General features: G+C 33.7%; 2 protein-coding genes across 3 annotated transcripts; one reads left to right on the top strand and one right to left on the bottom strand.

The window, feature by feature from the left end:
- LOC107605575 (transcription factor bHLH74) lies at window positions 821-4256 on the top strand. 2 transcript variants are annotated; one of them, XM_016307486.2, is made up of 8 exons: window positions 821-1646; window positions 2175-2405; window positions 2500-2565; window positions 2792-2860; window positions 3057-3128; window positions 3303-3443; window positions 3541-3622; window positions 3705-4256. In XM_016307486.2, exons 1-8 carry the CDS (start codon window positions 1068-1070, stop codon window positions 3740-3742), a joined length of 1278 nt encoding a protein of 425 aa, XP_016162972.1. In that variant the 5' UTR covers window positions 821-1067; the 3' UTR covers window positions 3743-4256. The 2 variants fall into 2 exon arrangements, with proteins under 2 accessions (XP_016162972.1, XP_016162973.1); XM_016307487.2 differs by having other exon boundaries at window positions 822-1646; window positions 3720-3831.
- LOC107605574 (probable xyloglucan glycosyltransferase 12) lies at window positions 8960-12977 on the bottom strand. Its single transcript, XM_016307485.2, has 5 exons — window positions 11696-12977; window positions 11049-11357; window positions 10647-10937; window positions 10243-10356; window positions 8960-10126 (listed from the first exon to the last, which is right to left on the bottom strand). The coding sequence occupies exons 1-5, from the start codon at window positions 12518-12520 to the stop codon at window positions 9473-9475; spliced, it is 2193 nt and encodes a 730-aa protein (XP_016162971.1). The 5' UTR covers window positions 12521-12977; the 3' UTR covers window positions 8960-9472.

The following is a 14845-nucleotide window of genomic DNA, read 5'->3' as shown; positions in this document are numbered from 1 at the left end:
TTAGGTTCTTCTTGTTATGCTTATGCAATAATTTACCAACAGGAGCAGTTGGCAGTGGTTAGTGTGTCTTTTAAAATGATTCATGTCACCTCTTATAGCTTGAGCAGGTAAGCAAAGAAATAAAGCANTCTAGCTTAGTAAGTAGCTCTTGGTGTTGTCCTGTAATCTATAAAAGTTGGAATTTTTATGCTACATTTTGGTGTTTTTTATGCTTAGACCTACCAACTGTTTGTGAAATTGTTTGTTCTTGGTCTTTATAGTATTTGATAGTCTGCAGTGTTGATAGAGACATAAAACACAATCCTGTCCCTTTCAGATTTTTCACACCAGTCATGGCACTGATTTGATTTTGATTTATGAGTTTGGTGCCTTTTGGTTCTTTCTTTCTTCCTTGTTCTTGTTCGTCTTGTACTTGGATTCCCATCATAGAGGTTTCAAATTTTCAATAGCTCCTCATTTCCTATCTATCTCTCTTGCATCAAACCAAAGAAAGAAAATTAGTACTACTTGTTGGAGAGATTCTTCAATTCAAAGTTGTTTCCCAAGAAATGCATTAACATCAATCACATTGGTGTGAATTTCTGGAGATCTTAGTACTAGTTGTTGTTGCTTGGAGCACAAAGAAGAGAAGGAAAAAAAAGGGAATCTGCTTTAACTTGCTGAAGTTTTGATGAGCTGTGTGATGAGCTAATCCCATTGTTATGTTCCCTTTATGCTCTTAACACTGAAAGGTTTCGCCTTTTCTTGTCTCAGATAGAGAACCATTGTGTAGTTTGGAGGAAGAAAAAAAGGTAATAACAATAACAAGCTTGGTGGCTTAACTGAGTTATAAGATTATATTCCCTTTCACTTTTATTCTTTAACTTTAACTTCCTCTCTCAGTCCTATAAAGCTGCCAAGCTATTTGTTCCTTGTTTAGTCCTGCAAGATATCTCTCTATATCCAACTTAGTCAAAATTCTCTTTCCCCTTTAATCATTTCCAATTGTTTACTTCCTCCTTCTGCGAAATCATATATAGATATCATCATCATATGATCAAATTGGTTGATATTTATATATAACTGAGATGGGGGGTCATGAGAATGCAATGGGGTTTCATCATGGAAATGAGAGCATTCTGACAAATAATGTTAATGTCTCAGAAATGGATATGAGTTCTTCTATGTCATTGGCTAAGTCTTCTTCTTCAGATGTTGTTGTACCTAATAGTAACCCTTTTCTTGCTTCTTCTTCTTCTTGGGATCCAATTGTTTCCTTAAGCCAATCTCAAACTTTTGGAGGGTCATCAATGGTTACTACTCACAATAGTGATTTTGGAAATTCTTCATCTTACCCTTTTGTTCAATATATGTCTGACTCAACCAATCTTGAGGGCATTATGGTCCACAAAATTCCATCTTTTGGTAGTGGAAACTTCTCAGAAATTGTTGGATCCTTTTGTCAAGAAGGGTCTTCTGATATACCTAACATGGGGTTTAGACCAAGTTATAATCATGGCAATGATGCTGGAACCGAAAGAGCTCCAATGAATGAACAATCTCAGGTTGAGGACTCAATTACTGAAGATGGTGCACCAGGAACTGCACCTAGTGGAAATCGAAGAAAGCGCATGCTTGATCATGATTCTTCTTTCAGTCCAAACAAGGTTTGTGAAGATTGTTACTATGTTAATATATCAATTCAATCTAAGAACTTGGAATATTTCATTTCCTTATTTAGTGGGTAATGAATGAAAATTGCTTTCTAATCTGATTGGAATGCTGATCAAGTGATCATGATTCTACTTTTTGGTGCAAACTAGATTCAATTATTTAGTGGATAATTGTTTACTTGATCTAGTAAGTTATATAATGAAATGCTGAAAATATTCTACTTTCAGTCCAAACAAGACTTGTTGACTGTTTAACAAAGTTAATATAGCAGTTCGATTTTCGGATTTGGAATGTTTATTTCCTTGATTATTTGATGTAGTGAGTTAATGAATGAAAATGCTTTAGAACATATAATTAGAATGCTGATTAATGTGATCATGATTCTACTTCCTGTTCAAGCAAGGTTTGTTAGAGTGAAACATGTTGATAACTTGGTATATCAATCCAATCTCAGGACTTATTGCCTTGTTTATGTGATTCAATGAGCTAATAGATGAAATGCTTTTATAAACTTTGATTAGAATGCTGGTGGCGATGAACTGAAAGACTCTCCAAGGACGATATCTGATGGTGCTAAAGAACACGAAAAGAAGGCGAAAGTCGAGCAGAATGTGAGTGCTGATTTGCGAGGCAAGCAACCGGCAAAGCAATCAAAAGAAAATTCTCCAAGTGGAGAAGCTCCTAAAGAAAATTTCATCCATGTGAGAGCAAGAAGGGGTCAAGCTACAAACAGTCACAGCCTTGCAGAAAGGGTAACCACTAATCTTACAACAATGTTTGTTATCAAGCTTGGAAGCACTTTAATTTTATTTTGGTACTGAATGTTTCAGAAATTTTTGGTTGCAGGTGAGAAGAGAAAAGATTAGTGAGAGAATGAGATTGCTCCAAGAACTTGTTCCAGGGTGCAACAAGGTTAGTTGATTGATGTGATTGTGTTATGATTTCTTAGGAGAATGCTATGTTGCCGCCAAGACAATCCAATAATGGTGTATATCTTGATTTTATATTAATAATGTCTAATAAATCTCCAATATTGGATTGTCTTGGGTGCATATAAGACATTCCGGCTGATGTCGCATTGGATGATGTATATTCATAGTGCATACTAATGTTTTCTGCTATGTCTGGTTTCTCTTAGATAACTGGCAAAGCAGTAATGCTGGATGAGATTATAAACTATGTGCAGTCTCTGCAGCAACAAGTTGAGGTATACCCATTTTCTTCTTGTTAAGGCTCCATTTGATTTCTGTTTTCTTATTTCTTGTTAACCATTTAACATTTCTTCACTGAATTATGCACATTAAGAGATATCTATCTCACAATTAGTTATCACACGATTTCAAAGGCTAAATTTCATTTGCACGCTTATTTGATTATTCGACTAATTCAGAGAAGTTTTGCAGTTTTTGTCCATGAAACTTGCCACAGTGAACCCGGAACTGAATTTTGACGTAGAACGGATCCTGTCGAAGGAAGTAAGTGAAGGTCTTTCAGCATCATGTTTAATTTGATTTCTTGTTTGGAAATTTCTGAAACAATTTTTCCAAAACCATGACATTGTTACGACGTTTCAAACATAAATCCAAACAACACTAGTAATCTTTACACAACATTGCTCTTACTCGGTTAGCGATTTCTCTATTGTTTAGATTCTTCAATCGCGCTTAGGACATGGAATTGTTGGATATGGTGTTGGTATGAGCTCCCCTCACCCATTCTCCAATGGAAGTTTTCAAGGAAACATGGCTGGCATGCCTAGTACATCAACACAATTCCCTCCTTTGCCTCAGGTGATAAAACAAAATAAAATAAAGTACCATAAAAAAAGCAACAAGTTCCGAAGTCTCTGGTTGTGAAGAAGATACTAATGCTTTTCTACACATGCAGGGTGTTTTGGACCATGAGTTCCAAAGTCTTTATGGAATGGGGTATGATCCTAATACAGCACTTGACAATTTGGGACCAAATGGTAACAACCACAAACTTCTTTTTTGTTTAATGCTTATTTGTAACTATGAACCATCTTAAGTTTCTTATCTATTCTAAATCAGTGTCATGCTTATCAGGAAGATTGAAGACAGAATTATAGTGCGTGGAACAATTAGGCCATGCCTCTTCGACACATCGGAATCTTCCATTCGACTGCACAACTATTTAACTGAAGTTCAAAGGAAGGGGAAAAAAATAGAAGGGGGGAAGAAAAATAAAGTTCTTTTAGTTGTATAGGATCTTTTTTTTTAAATACCTAACTATTGGCTCTTCGAATTTTTAGAAGAAGATGACTTGTTAGATTTTGTGTTGTTTGGAAGGGAAGGAAAAAGAAATGATAGTTACACATATCTTGTGTAATTTAAGAACAAGTTGAAGTGGTGTTAGTCTAATGATGACTTGGAGGGCAAGTAATTTGAGGAGCATATATTGGAGTAGTAGTAAAAAGTGTGTGCAACTAATAACTATCATTATTACTCTTATGAAATGTTATTGTATAGAGTTGCAAGGCTTTGGACATTTTTGGAGCTCAATATTTGCTTCAATTTGTGTTGGAGATGTTAGATATAATGTGTACTCTTGTTTTTTTGTAATGGTTTTATGGGTTGTTCCTTTGTTTTTGTATTTATGAATAGAAAATGTAACAAATTAACAAGTCTCTTGTGTGTGAAAAGATGTAACGTGTGGGGATAAGAGAGTTTTTTTTTCACGGTCAGCCCGGCAAGCCAAGGGTTAGAGTTTGTCACCGACATTTACTTAAGCGGACTAGTGAACTAACCACTAGTAGGAGTGTTTGCGGTGCGGTTTGGTTCGGTTTTAAGAGAAAAAGTCATCCGATCCGAACGCTTAATCTATGTGCGGTGCGGTTTGAATTGGATGAATTTTTTTTGGAAATCCGATCCGATTACAAGCGGTTTGGATCGGTTTGGATTTGCGGTTTTAAAATAAAAAAATTAAATACATATAACAAGTCTCAATATCAAATTTTAAATAATCAACAATGACCTAACAAGTTTTAACAATATCTTAAAAAACCAATGATAACATAACAATAGAAATAAAATTATAGGTTAGTTAAAATAAATAAATAAATAACATTTTGAACATAAAATATTTATTAAATAATAATAATACATGAATAATAGAAAAATGTATAGCAAATTGAACATGTTATAAGTATAATTGTAAATATAATAATAAAATAATAATATTATTGCACATTGTGCGGTTTGGATTGGATTGGATCGGTTATGAAAAGTAGATCCGAAATCCGATCAAATCCAGCGGTTTGCAAAAAATAAAATCCAATCAAATCCGAATTAGTGCGGTTTTAATCAGTTTTCGGTTTGGATCGGATTGGATGAGCGGTTTAATTTGGATCGATTGGATTTGAACACCTCTAACCACTAGACCAATCCAACTTAATTATGGAGATAAAAGAGTTATTTTGAGTAGATTTTTTTTTGTTGCTCACGGTATTCTTCAACCCGACAGGTCAAGAACTAATCCGTCGCGGTTTGAAACTCCATTTAAGGGTACGAGATTCGAACTTCCGATATTTACTTTAAGTAGACGAGTGAGTTGACTACTCGACCAATCCAAATTAATTATTTTGAGTGGATTTTTATTTGAAAAATAATGACTTTTTTGATATAGTGTCTTAACTCTTAAGTCTTTAACACGCCCCGGAGGGGGTTGTGTTTATTTTGTGTCCATTTAGTACCAAGCATTTTTTTTACATGGTGAGAAATGTGACTAAAATAATTAATTTATAAATATAACTAAAATATGGGTTTTGAAATGGGAACTTGATTTATAGATATCATGAATACGTTCTTAATATTGGATTTTTTTTATGAAGCAAAGTTATATATATTTACTCTCTCTGCGCCAACGACAAACCAAATATTAGAAAGAAAAAAAAATGTACAATTCATAAAAGCAAAAAAGTAAAAAATAAAGACAAAACTGAAGTACTGAACTAGAGACTCAAAAATGTTGTAACATCAAACAGAAGCAGACAAGCATCATAAGAAAACATTTTCATATCATTTAATAATGAGCGTGATGAATACTTATTCATTCAATTAATAAGGTAGGGGATACAACCAATATATATCCCTTTCATTATTTAATATAGGAAACTGAAATGTATTGGGTGATACAGTAATTATTAATTAATGATCTACCCAAGGCTATGTGCTATATTTTATTCTAGACTCAGTCAAATTTAGACTCTGAAAATCATTTTATCTATAATTTGAAGTAGAAAATAACTTTGATTCAGAATGCTGAACTAATTTATGTCTACTCCATTATGATTAATTTATGAAGACTGGCACATGTTGCATTGCAAAATGAGCATTGAGCCATTGAACATTGACCATCAAGCATGCAAAAATGGAATCAATATAATAATCAATGTAGGTCTTTTAATTATTTTTTTTCTTTCGTTTAAAAAAATTAGAAATTGATTTTTAATTATAAACAAAATCATTTTTTACTTAAAAAATTGGTACATACCAAGCATTAAAAAACTTTTATTAGCAACATTTTATTACGAAAAGTTTAATTATTTTATTATATTTTTCTGATTTTAATTTTCTTAAGCATAAGTTCTAGAGCACCAACTACGTTTGGCCCAATACGTAACCAACTAACCAACTAACCAACATATTAAGTTTTTATGTTCTATTAGGTAGAAGATTGAGATTGAGACAGAGACTAAGAGATAGAGATTGAAATAAATCTTAGTATTTTGTTTGGTGTAAAATGGGAGACAGAAATTGAAACAAGAATAAAACTCTAATTTAATTTGCACAAAAGGTAAAATTAGAATTAATTAATTAAAATGAGGATAATTTAGGTATAAAATGTCATTAAAGTTTCAATCTCTATCTTTAAAAATTTTAGTCCCCTATGTCCCTACTTTTTGGAGGTACTGAAATACTGAAATTTTAGAGACAGAGACAAAAATTTTAATAACAGTCTCTAAACCAACAAACATAATACTGAATTTCAATTTCTCAATTTCTGTCTCAGTACCTTAAAACAAACGCTATCTTAGTTTATACACACATTAAACACAAAATAATAGAAAGCATACACACGCAAATCATGATATTGTGCACATCTTTATCATTTTAGTATATCAAAATAAATAACATTCTACTGTTAAAAAGTTTTGCTACATTTTCCTTTTTGTTGTTTTTTCTCTATTTAATGTTGGTACTTGAAAATGTTATATAAATATTGTTCCATGTATAAAATACATATTAAATATAAAATATATATCATAATTTGATGACTATTTTTGTATGTTAATCAAATTGAAGCAATTAAACTATTAAAGTGTAGATGTAGCCAAAATATATAGATATTAGATAATATAATAGGGACTGCAAATACAACAAATAAAGCCTAGTTGATAGCTATGTGTCACTACTTCTGCTGAACTGCACCTTTCAAAATCTGTCATAAAAAATATTAAAAATTTAAATTTTTTTATATTTTAATAAAAAAATTTAATTTAATAATATGTGTCTTTAGAATACAAGATAAATAAATTCTTAATTTTTAGGAATTAAAGCATTTCAATTAAGATTATTATCATTAAGAGTAATCAAAAACCCTAATAAATATATCTTCACCATTGTTGTTCCCACAAACATGGCATGGAAAAGGAAGGCAGAGAGTAGTTTGGTTTTCCGTTTTCCTACTACCATCCATTTCTGTTTATTTGTCTCTCAAAATTTTTGCCCTCAAATTGAGAAATTGTTGGAATTACTTAAATATAGAAAATATATAAACTTAGATTTTTTTTTGAAGTAAATATATAAACTTAGATAACTTATATTTTCCATCTTTTCGTTACCTTGTTTTTTTAGTGCATTAAGCTTAACATTAAAATAAATAAATATTTGAAATTCAAATAAAATAATTTGAAAATAACGTTTAATCCATATTGAAAAATCTGCAAATATATTGAATCTAAACATTTGGGGGAAGCACAACCCCAAAATCTAAAACTAATCATTTCCTAACAATGGAAAGTCAATATCTTATATAGTCCATCCTTCAAATAATAATAATTAATTAAGATGTAAGATTAGTTACAATGTCACTCTCTTTGAAGGCTAACATTGGGTTATGCTACAATGCCTTTCTCTAGTAGTCTAGTGACTTTTAATAATAGTACTATTTATAATAGGCATAAGCCCATAAAAATTTAGGTCCAAAAGTTAATTCTTAGGGTTAAAAAGGTCCAAAATCTTGTAAGTTCAAAGTAAAGTTGCCAACATGAGGCTCAATATAGGGAGTGAATGAACTAATTTGGGTTGGTTGAGTGGTCAACTCACTCGTCCGCTTAAACAAGTGTAGGGGGTTCGAATCCTGCCTTGTGCATGCAGCAATCCATTGGCCAGTGATTCGCAACGGATTAGTCCTTGACCTATTGGATTGGGAGATACCGTAGAGAACAAAAAAAAAAATAGAGGGAGTGAATGGTGAAATACTAACCACCAAAAGAACACATTTTGCAAACTTTGTTGTACTAAGCAGCCGTTTGGAATTGGAAAACAAGATGAAAAAGGAAACCATAACAATCAAACAAAAACAAGCATCAAAAATGGGTTATAATTAATGGTAGTAGAAGAAAGTTGGTTGGTAAGAACTAATCTCCGTCGCGGATCTAAGCTCCATTTAAGGGTCTGTCGCTGACCAATGAGTTGCTGCATGCACAAGGCGGGATTCGAACTCCCGACACTTGCTTAAGCGGACGAGTGAGCTGACCACTCGACCAACCCAAGTTGGTTAGTTATGACATTGTTAAGAGTGTTGTTAGGAGAAAGAAAAAAAAATTGTAAATATAATGAAGAAAGATAAAAAAAAATGGATGAAATTAATTATCAAAAATTAATACTCTAGTTTTTTTTTCACCATTATTAGTAATTTTACACTACCAAAAAATTTGTCTTATGTTAATTACATGTTATCATTTTAGATAGAGCACAAAAAATAGTCTGAATTTTTCCAAGTTACTATGACTTTAGTATCAAAAGGCATTTAAAAAAAAAAAAAGCAAAGCAAAATTTTCCATCAGTGACTTTATTTTATGTTAGCATCAAGCCATGAATGAAAAATTTAAAAACCAAGTGTACAGGACCACACCAACTTCTTTACAACCATCACTACATATTCGTGATACTTTTGGTCATCATTATGTTAAAAATAAATCAATTAAAAAGAAAAAAAAATAAGAAAAGACAATCAATTATTCAGATCCCACTTTCCTATGATGAATGTAGACAAAAATGAATTCAAGTAATGACTTTGCACTATTCTCTTCATGCCACAAAGATAAGGAGGATAATCTTGACTTTTTCAGTGCCAACTCAATTGAGATTCTAATCTTAAACCACAAATTTTTCTTACAAAAGAATTGATCCAACAAGAAAAGAATAAACACCATAAAATTACAAAGTGGTAAAGGTAAAAATAAAAAAAAAGGGTAAAAAGTAAAAACTTGCACATTGAAGGAGGCATTAACTAATTACTAGGCTTCCATTCTACTTACCCTTTATTCCAAATCAAACCCTTCTTTTTATGTGTTCTTAATAACACACTTTGAAGCTTCCCATGGGGCTTAATTTGGAATCTTGGAACCTTGCAAGTGTGTGACCAATAATTTGTCTTCAAGTGATTCTTAAGGGCATGCCTTTTGTCCACACTTTTTTTTTTTCAAGTGTATATAGTTTTCTCCATGCATGTATCTTTTTACATATTAAAAAAATTAAAAATTTCCTATGCTGTTTTATTATAAGATTCAATCTCAATCAACTTGTTCACCAATCAAGTCTAGACCAACCAAAAGGAATGAAATCCCTTGGAAAAGCAAGAAGTAGAAATGGATTCCTTGTGCTGAAAGAAGAGACCTTGCTGAAGCTGTTAGAAGCAAAAAGGCCAAAGCAAGTTCCTTCATATATATTCTATTATGCTTCTTATTCTTCTTTGGTGATGATGATGATGATGCAATTTTCTTCTTCTCTTGCCTTTGGATCTCTTCGTTATTTTCGGCGAGAACAGGTGCCGAGGCCACTCTTTGATGATGCTTTGGTGGTTTCTCGACCATGGAAACTAGGTCGCCTTCAGAGGATCGGCCGGATTTCTTGGTTACAACCCACTCGTACGCACTACCGAGCTGGAATAGGCCGGAGATCATGGCGTTGAATTTGGTGACTGACATTGTGTTCTCAAAGAGAAGGTAAGGGACTATAAAAGGGAAAGATTTCGGGGCAGGGAGGATGTTAAGGAATGACATTGTGGCCGGAATGTAGCAAACAACCCAAGCAGGGAGCTCGGCTTCCGGGACAAACATTGTCATTGGCAGAATTATGCAGAATAGTGTGAATGAATAGAAGGGTAGTATCAATTTTCTAAGAAGAAAGAACAGAAATATGATGTTGAATTTCTTTGATAAGCTTATCTGCAAGAACATAATTGGTAATGACATTGTATAAGCACTAGCAATAGATGTTAAGGTCTTGATTATTGCCATATAAACAAGGTACTGAATTGAGAGATGCATAGTTCGAAGCTTACCTTGGAGCGTATGATGGCGGGCAAACAAAGGCGAAACAATTGCATTGGTCCGGAATGCCATCTATGTTGCTGTTTCCTATAAGCTTCATAAGATTCTGGTAGCTCACATTGACACTGGAAATAGTAACAAGTTACAATTAGTATGATAGAAGATGACTTTGAATAACAAAATTTAGGCTAAGCTAGCCGTCGTCCCTCAACGATACATGCAAGATCAATTTGATCCCTGAAATATTCATGACATCGGTTTATTGATGTCACATGTAACTTTTAGAGACTAAAGCAATGTCGATGTATATATTTAACTATTTTAAGGAGGACTAAGCAAGTCTTAGAGGGATTAAATACCTAGTTTAATCTAATAATTTAATAGCTTGGTAGAAAATTAGAGTAGTGGGGCAAACCTCAACATCATTGAGGAAGATGAATTTCCAGCCATGAAGATGAGCTCGAACGGCAATGTCCATGTCCTCAACAGTGGTCCTCTCCAACCAACCACCGGCATCCTCCAAGGCCTTAATTCTCCAGACTCCGGCGGTGCCATTGAACCCAAAGAAATTAAGGAAGATCCCATTTACTTGCTGCTCAACCTCGAAATGGAAAGCCAAATTAATGTTCTGTAACCGTGTTAAAAGGTTCTCATCCTTGTTCACAAAAGACCATCTCGTTTGAACTAATCCCAATTCGTCGTTATCCTGCATAGTATCAAACCAAATAAATTCAGTTGACTATAGCAGAAACATCCATCCAACAATAGATGCTAAATTTCTAGTAAGGGCATTGAATTTAATGAATTAATGAATCACCTTAAAATGAGGAACTGTTCTTTTAAGGAAATCAGCAGTAGGCTGAAAATCAGCATCGAAAATTGCGACAAACTCGTAGTCTTTCACATAGCTACAACTCATGGCAGATTTCAAGTTACCAGCCTTGTAACCCTCTCTGATCACCCTATGCCGATACACAATGTTGGCACCCTCTTGTTGCCATTTCTTCACCTCATCACTGATCAAAGACTGTGTTATTGGATCATCTGAATCGTCTAGAACTTGAATTAGCAACTTGGACTTAGGCCAATCCAAATTGCAAACAGCGCCAATCGATTGCTGATAAACCTGAAGAACACAATCAACTTGATTGGATCAACAAACCACATTATTAGGTTTGGAGGTAGATTATGTTGGTTTCAAGTAGTTAGGTGGAGTCCAAATTGGAAGAAATCCAAATTAACAAGTTAAGCAATAAATGACAAAACAAGTCAAACATCACTTCTTGATCCAAAGCTTTAAGGCTTTACAAATATATACCATTCAATTAATCCAAACTTACAACTAAAACTTGAAATTCCATCCTAGGAACACAAATTGCCTAATTTTTCAAAGCAAGTTGAACCCACAAATAGACTAATCCAAACAGAGAAATCAATCAAATCATCATTGTATCTTTATCTTACCTCTCTCTCATTGCACATGGGGATCTGGACTAACACCATAGGAAAGAACCCTTTCTTCTCCCCAGATTCAAGATCCAAATCACCATAATCTTCAGCAGCAACATTCTTGATCTTCTTATACCGGATCCAAAAGCAACCCAAGCAAAGCACAAGCCTATCCAAGCTCTGAATAAGGAACAACACAATGCAGACATTGGCAAGGAACTGCAATGGTGGAGCAAGGTACTCCACACGGATCAAGACCCACCGAGAATAAACCCAACCAAACAAGCCCTTAACCCCAAAATGTGACCAAAACTGCTCCAAATGAAGATGGGGTGCACCAAAGTGAACAAAGTTCCAACCTTTGAAGTAGTGAGCAGCAACCTCAAAACAAAGTAAGATCACAGATAAATAAAGGAACAACTTGATACAAGAATAGAACCTTGCCTTAACCCTATGATTTTCCTTCTCCCTCCCAACACCGACACCAACACCATTAACATCACTGTCGTTTTCAGCATCAGTTCTTCCAGAAACGACACGTCGTTTAACAGCAGAAGCAAGGGACAACAATGCAGGAGGCAAAGAAGCCAAACAACCTGCGGCTCTGTGAGCTTTAAGGAGAAGAACCCAAGTTAGTTGCTTTGCATTTTTCCCTCTTGCTTTGTCTCTTGATGAAGTGTTGTGCGATGTTGTTGTTGCTGTTGTTGTAACAATGAAGTCTTCTTCAGAAGGAGCTTCAAGTTCAACCATGGACCAGTTTGGATTCTCCATCTTCACCACCACAGGGGTACCTCTATGGCTCTCTTTGTTCTTCCCAAACATGTTGAATAAAGGTGCCATTTTTCTTCAATGATCTCAAAAACCCACCTCAGAAAAACAACCAAACGAACCAAAAAATCCAAAACAAGTAAGAAAATAGTGAAAAAAATGTGTTTTTCTCTTTTGGGGTTCTACAGTTCTAGTAGTAGTAGTAGTTGCTGTTAGCGCCAGAAGAAGAATGAGGAAGAAGAAAGAAGAAGAAGAAGGAAAATGGAGGGTTTAGGAATTTAATGTGATAGTGTCAGAGAGAGAGAGACGCGTGGAGAGGAGGAAGGAGAGCAAGGCGTCTCGAAGACATGGTGACATTGGGAGCAAAGCTTATTTAAGAGAGAGTGAAAGTGAGAGAGAGAGAGGGTTTTTCTTTGAATGAAGAATGTGTTTGGATGAGAACAAAAGAGGTTGCATCCAAATTACAGCTTGCAACAACGGAAGAAAGGAAGAAGAAGAAGAAGCAAAATTAGCAAGTGACGTAAGAAAAGACAGTAACAATTTCATTACCTCACTCTTCTAAATTTTGCTGCAACCCTGCAACCATTATTAACACATTTCTTTTCTTAATTTTTATTTTTTCTATTCAAAGTTTATGGGGTTTGGATGAGTTTTTTTTTTGAATTTTTCTAATATTTTTATTTTTACCATTAAAATTTTGTCAAATACACTAAAAAATAAAAAATTATTAAAAATATCTTTTTCTAACTACTTAATAGCATCCAAATAAATTCTATATAAAATATGGTGTATGTAGTGTAAAGAATTTTTCTTTTAGAGACAACTCTTCTTTTAATCCTTATAGTTTGAGATTGAAAGTAAAATTATCTCTAACATTTTTTAATATTATGATCATCCTTAAAGTTTAATTTACATTTAAAATTATTATTCTTCTAATTTTTTAACAAAGTATCCTTAATCCAAATCTATCTTCATCCCTTCTTTTACTCTCAAACACACAAATAGAGAGAGAAAGCAAAAAAAATAAAAAAAGAACAGAGGGAGAGGTGGAGAACAAAGAGAAAAAATAAGACAAAAAGAAGAAGAAGAAGAAGAAGGCATCAACAATGAAAAAGGCCGCTGCCGCTCGTCATTACTGAAGGAATAGTGAAGAGAGAAAGAGTGCAAACTGGAGAAAACTGAGACATAATGCAAAGAGAAGATGAGTTGTTCATCGGAAAGAGAAAAAAGAAAAAAATAAGAAGGTGACGACAGAAGAATATCGCTGAACCAGAAAAGAAAAGAGAAAGACGTAGTGAGGGAGAGAGAGAGGGGGGATGATGCGAGACTGAGAGAGAAAAAGCTCGAGGGAAGGAGAAGAGGAGGTGTCCCACCTTTATCTTGCCACGGTTGTCGTTGGAACTTGCCAGAGCTCATCGGAGGAGGTCTACCAGAACTGCAGCATTGTTGCTTGTACTCTACTCCACTACTTATGTGCTCTACGTCTCCCTTGTTCATCGGAACTGGACCTCAGCTCGATAGAAAACTCTACTCCGCCACTTATGTGCTCTGTGTCTCCCTTGTTCATCGGAATTGGACCTCAACTCGATAGAAAATTGTTGTTATCTTCTTCTTTTTTTTTTCCTTCTTTTTCCTATTCATTAGTTTTTAGGAGTGTAAACAGACCAGGTCAAGCCATGCTTCACACTTAACAGGCCAAGCTTGCAATAGAGTATATTGACCTAAGTCTGATCTGTAACATGGTATAAGCTTTTTAATGAGTATTAAGTCTGGCTTGTTGTCAAATTTAGTTTGGCATCAAACTTGTCAATAGACCTAAACTTTTTTAATAAATAAATAATGCAAATATACAATATTAAATAAGTAATGCACATATATAATTAAAGAGATAAATGACTTAATAAATACATGTATTTAAATATTATATAGGACCTAAATTTAAACTCTTACTATTACATTTTTATTAGTATAATAAAATTCTATATATCTTCACATGTCCATACTGGCCTAACAAGCCCTTTTTTCAACCCTATTCTCTTCCCCTTCTTTCTTATTTTTCCTCTTCAATTCTTCACCCTTCATCTCTAACTCTGATTTTATTTTTCTCTCTTTTTCACTCTTACCTGAAAACTCTCTCTCTTTCTCCTCTATATTCTCTCAATGATAACGCTAAGATGTGGCAGTGAGAAAAAATTATTAGTAGAAAAAATATGATAAAAGATATATGATGTTGTAGATGTGGTGTTTAAGAACAAAGAAAAAGATGCGGATAAATTTAATATTAAGGATATTTTGGTCCGAAAATTAAAAAAATATATTATTTTAAATATAAATCAAATTTTAGGGACGATTTTGATATATAAAAAAAAGTTAAGTATGATTTTTATTTTGATTTCG

Source organism: Arachis ipaensis, chromosome B06 (assembly GCF_000816755.2).
Source record: "Arachis ipaensis cultivar K30076 chromosome B06, Araip1.1, whole genome shotgun sequence".
In the NCBI taxonomy this organism is placed as follows: Eukaryota; Viridiplantae; Streptophyta; class Magnoliopsida; order Fabales; family Fabaceae; genus Arachis; species Arachis ipaensis.
Note: the sequence above shows the minus strand (reverse complement) of the source record. Positions and strands in the feature narration are given on the sequence as shown.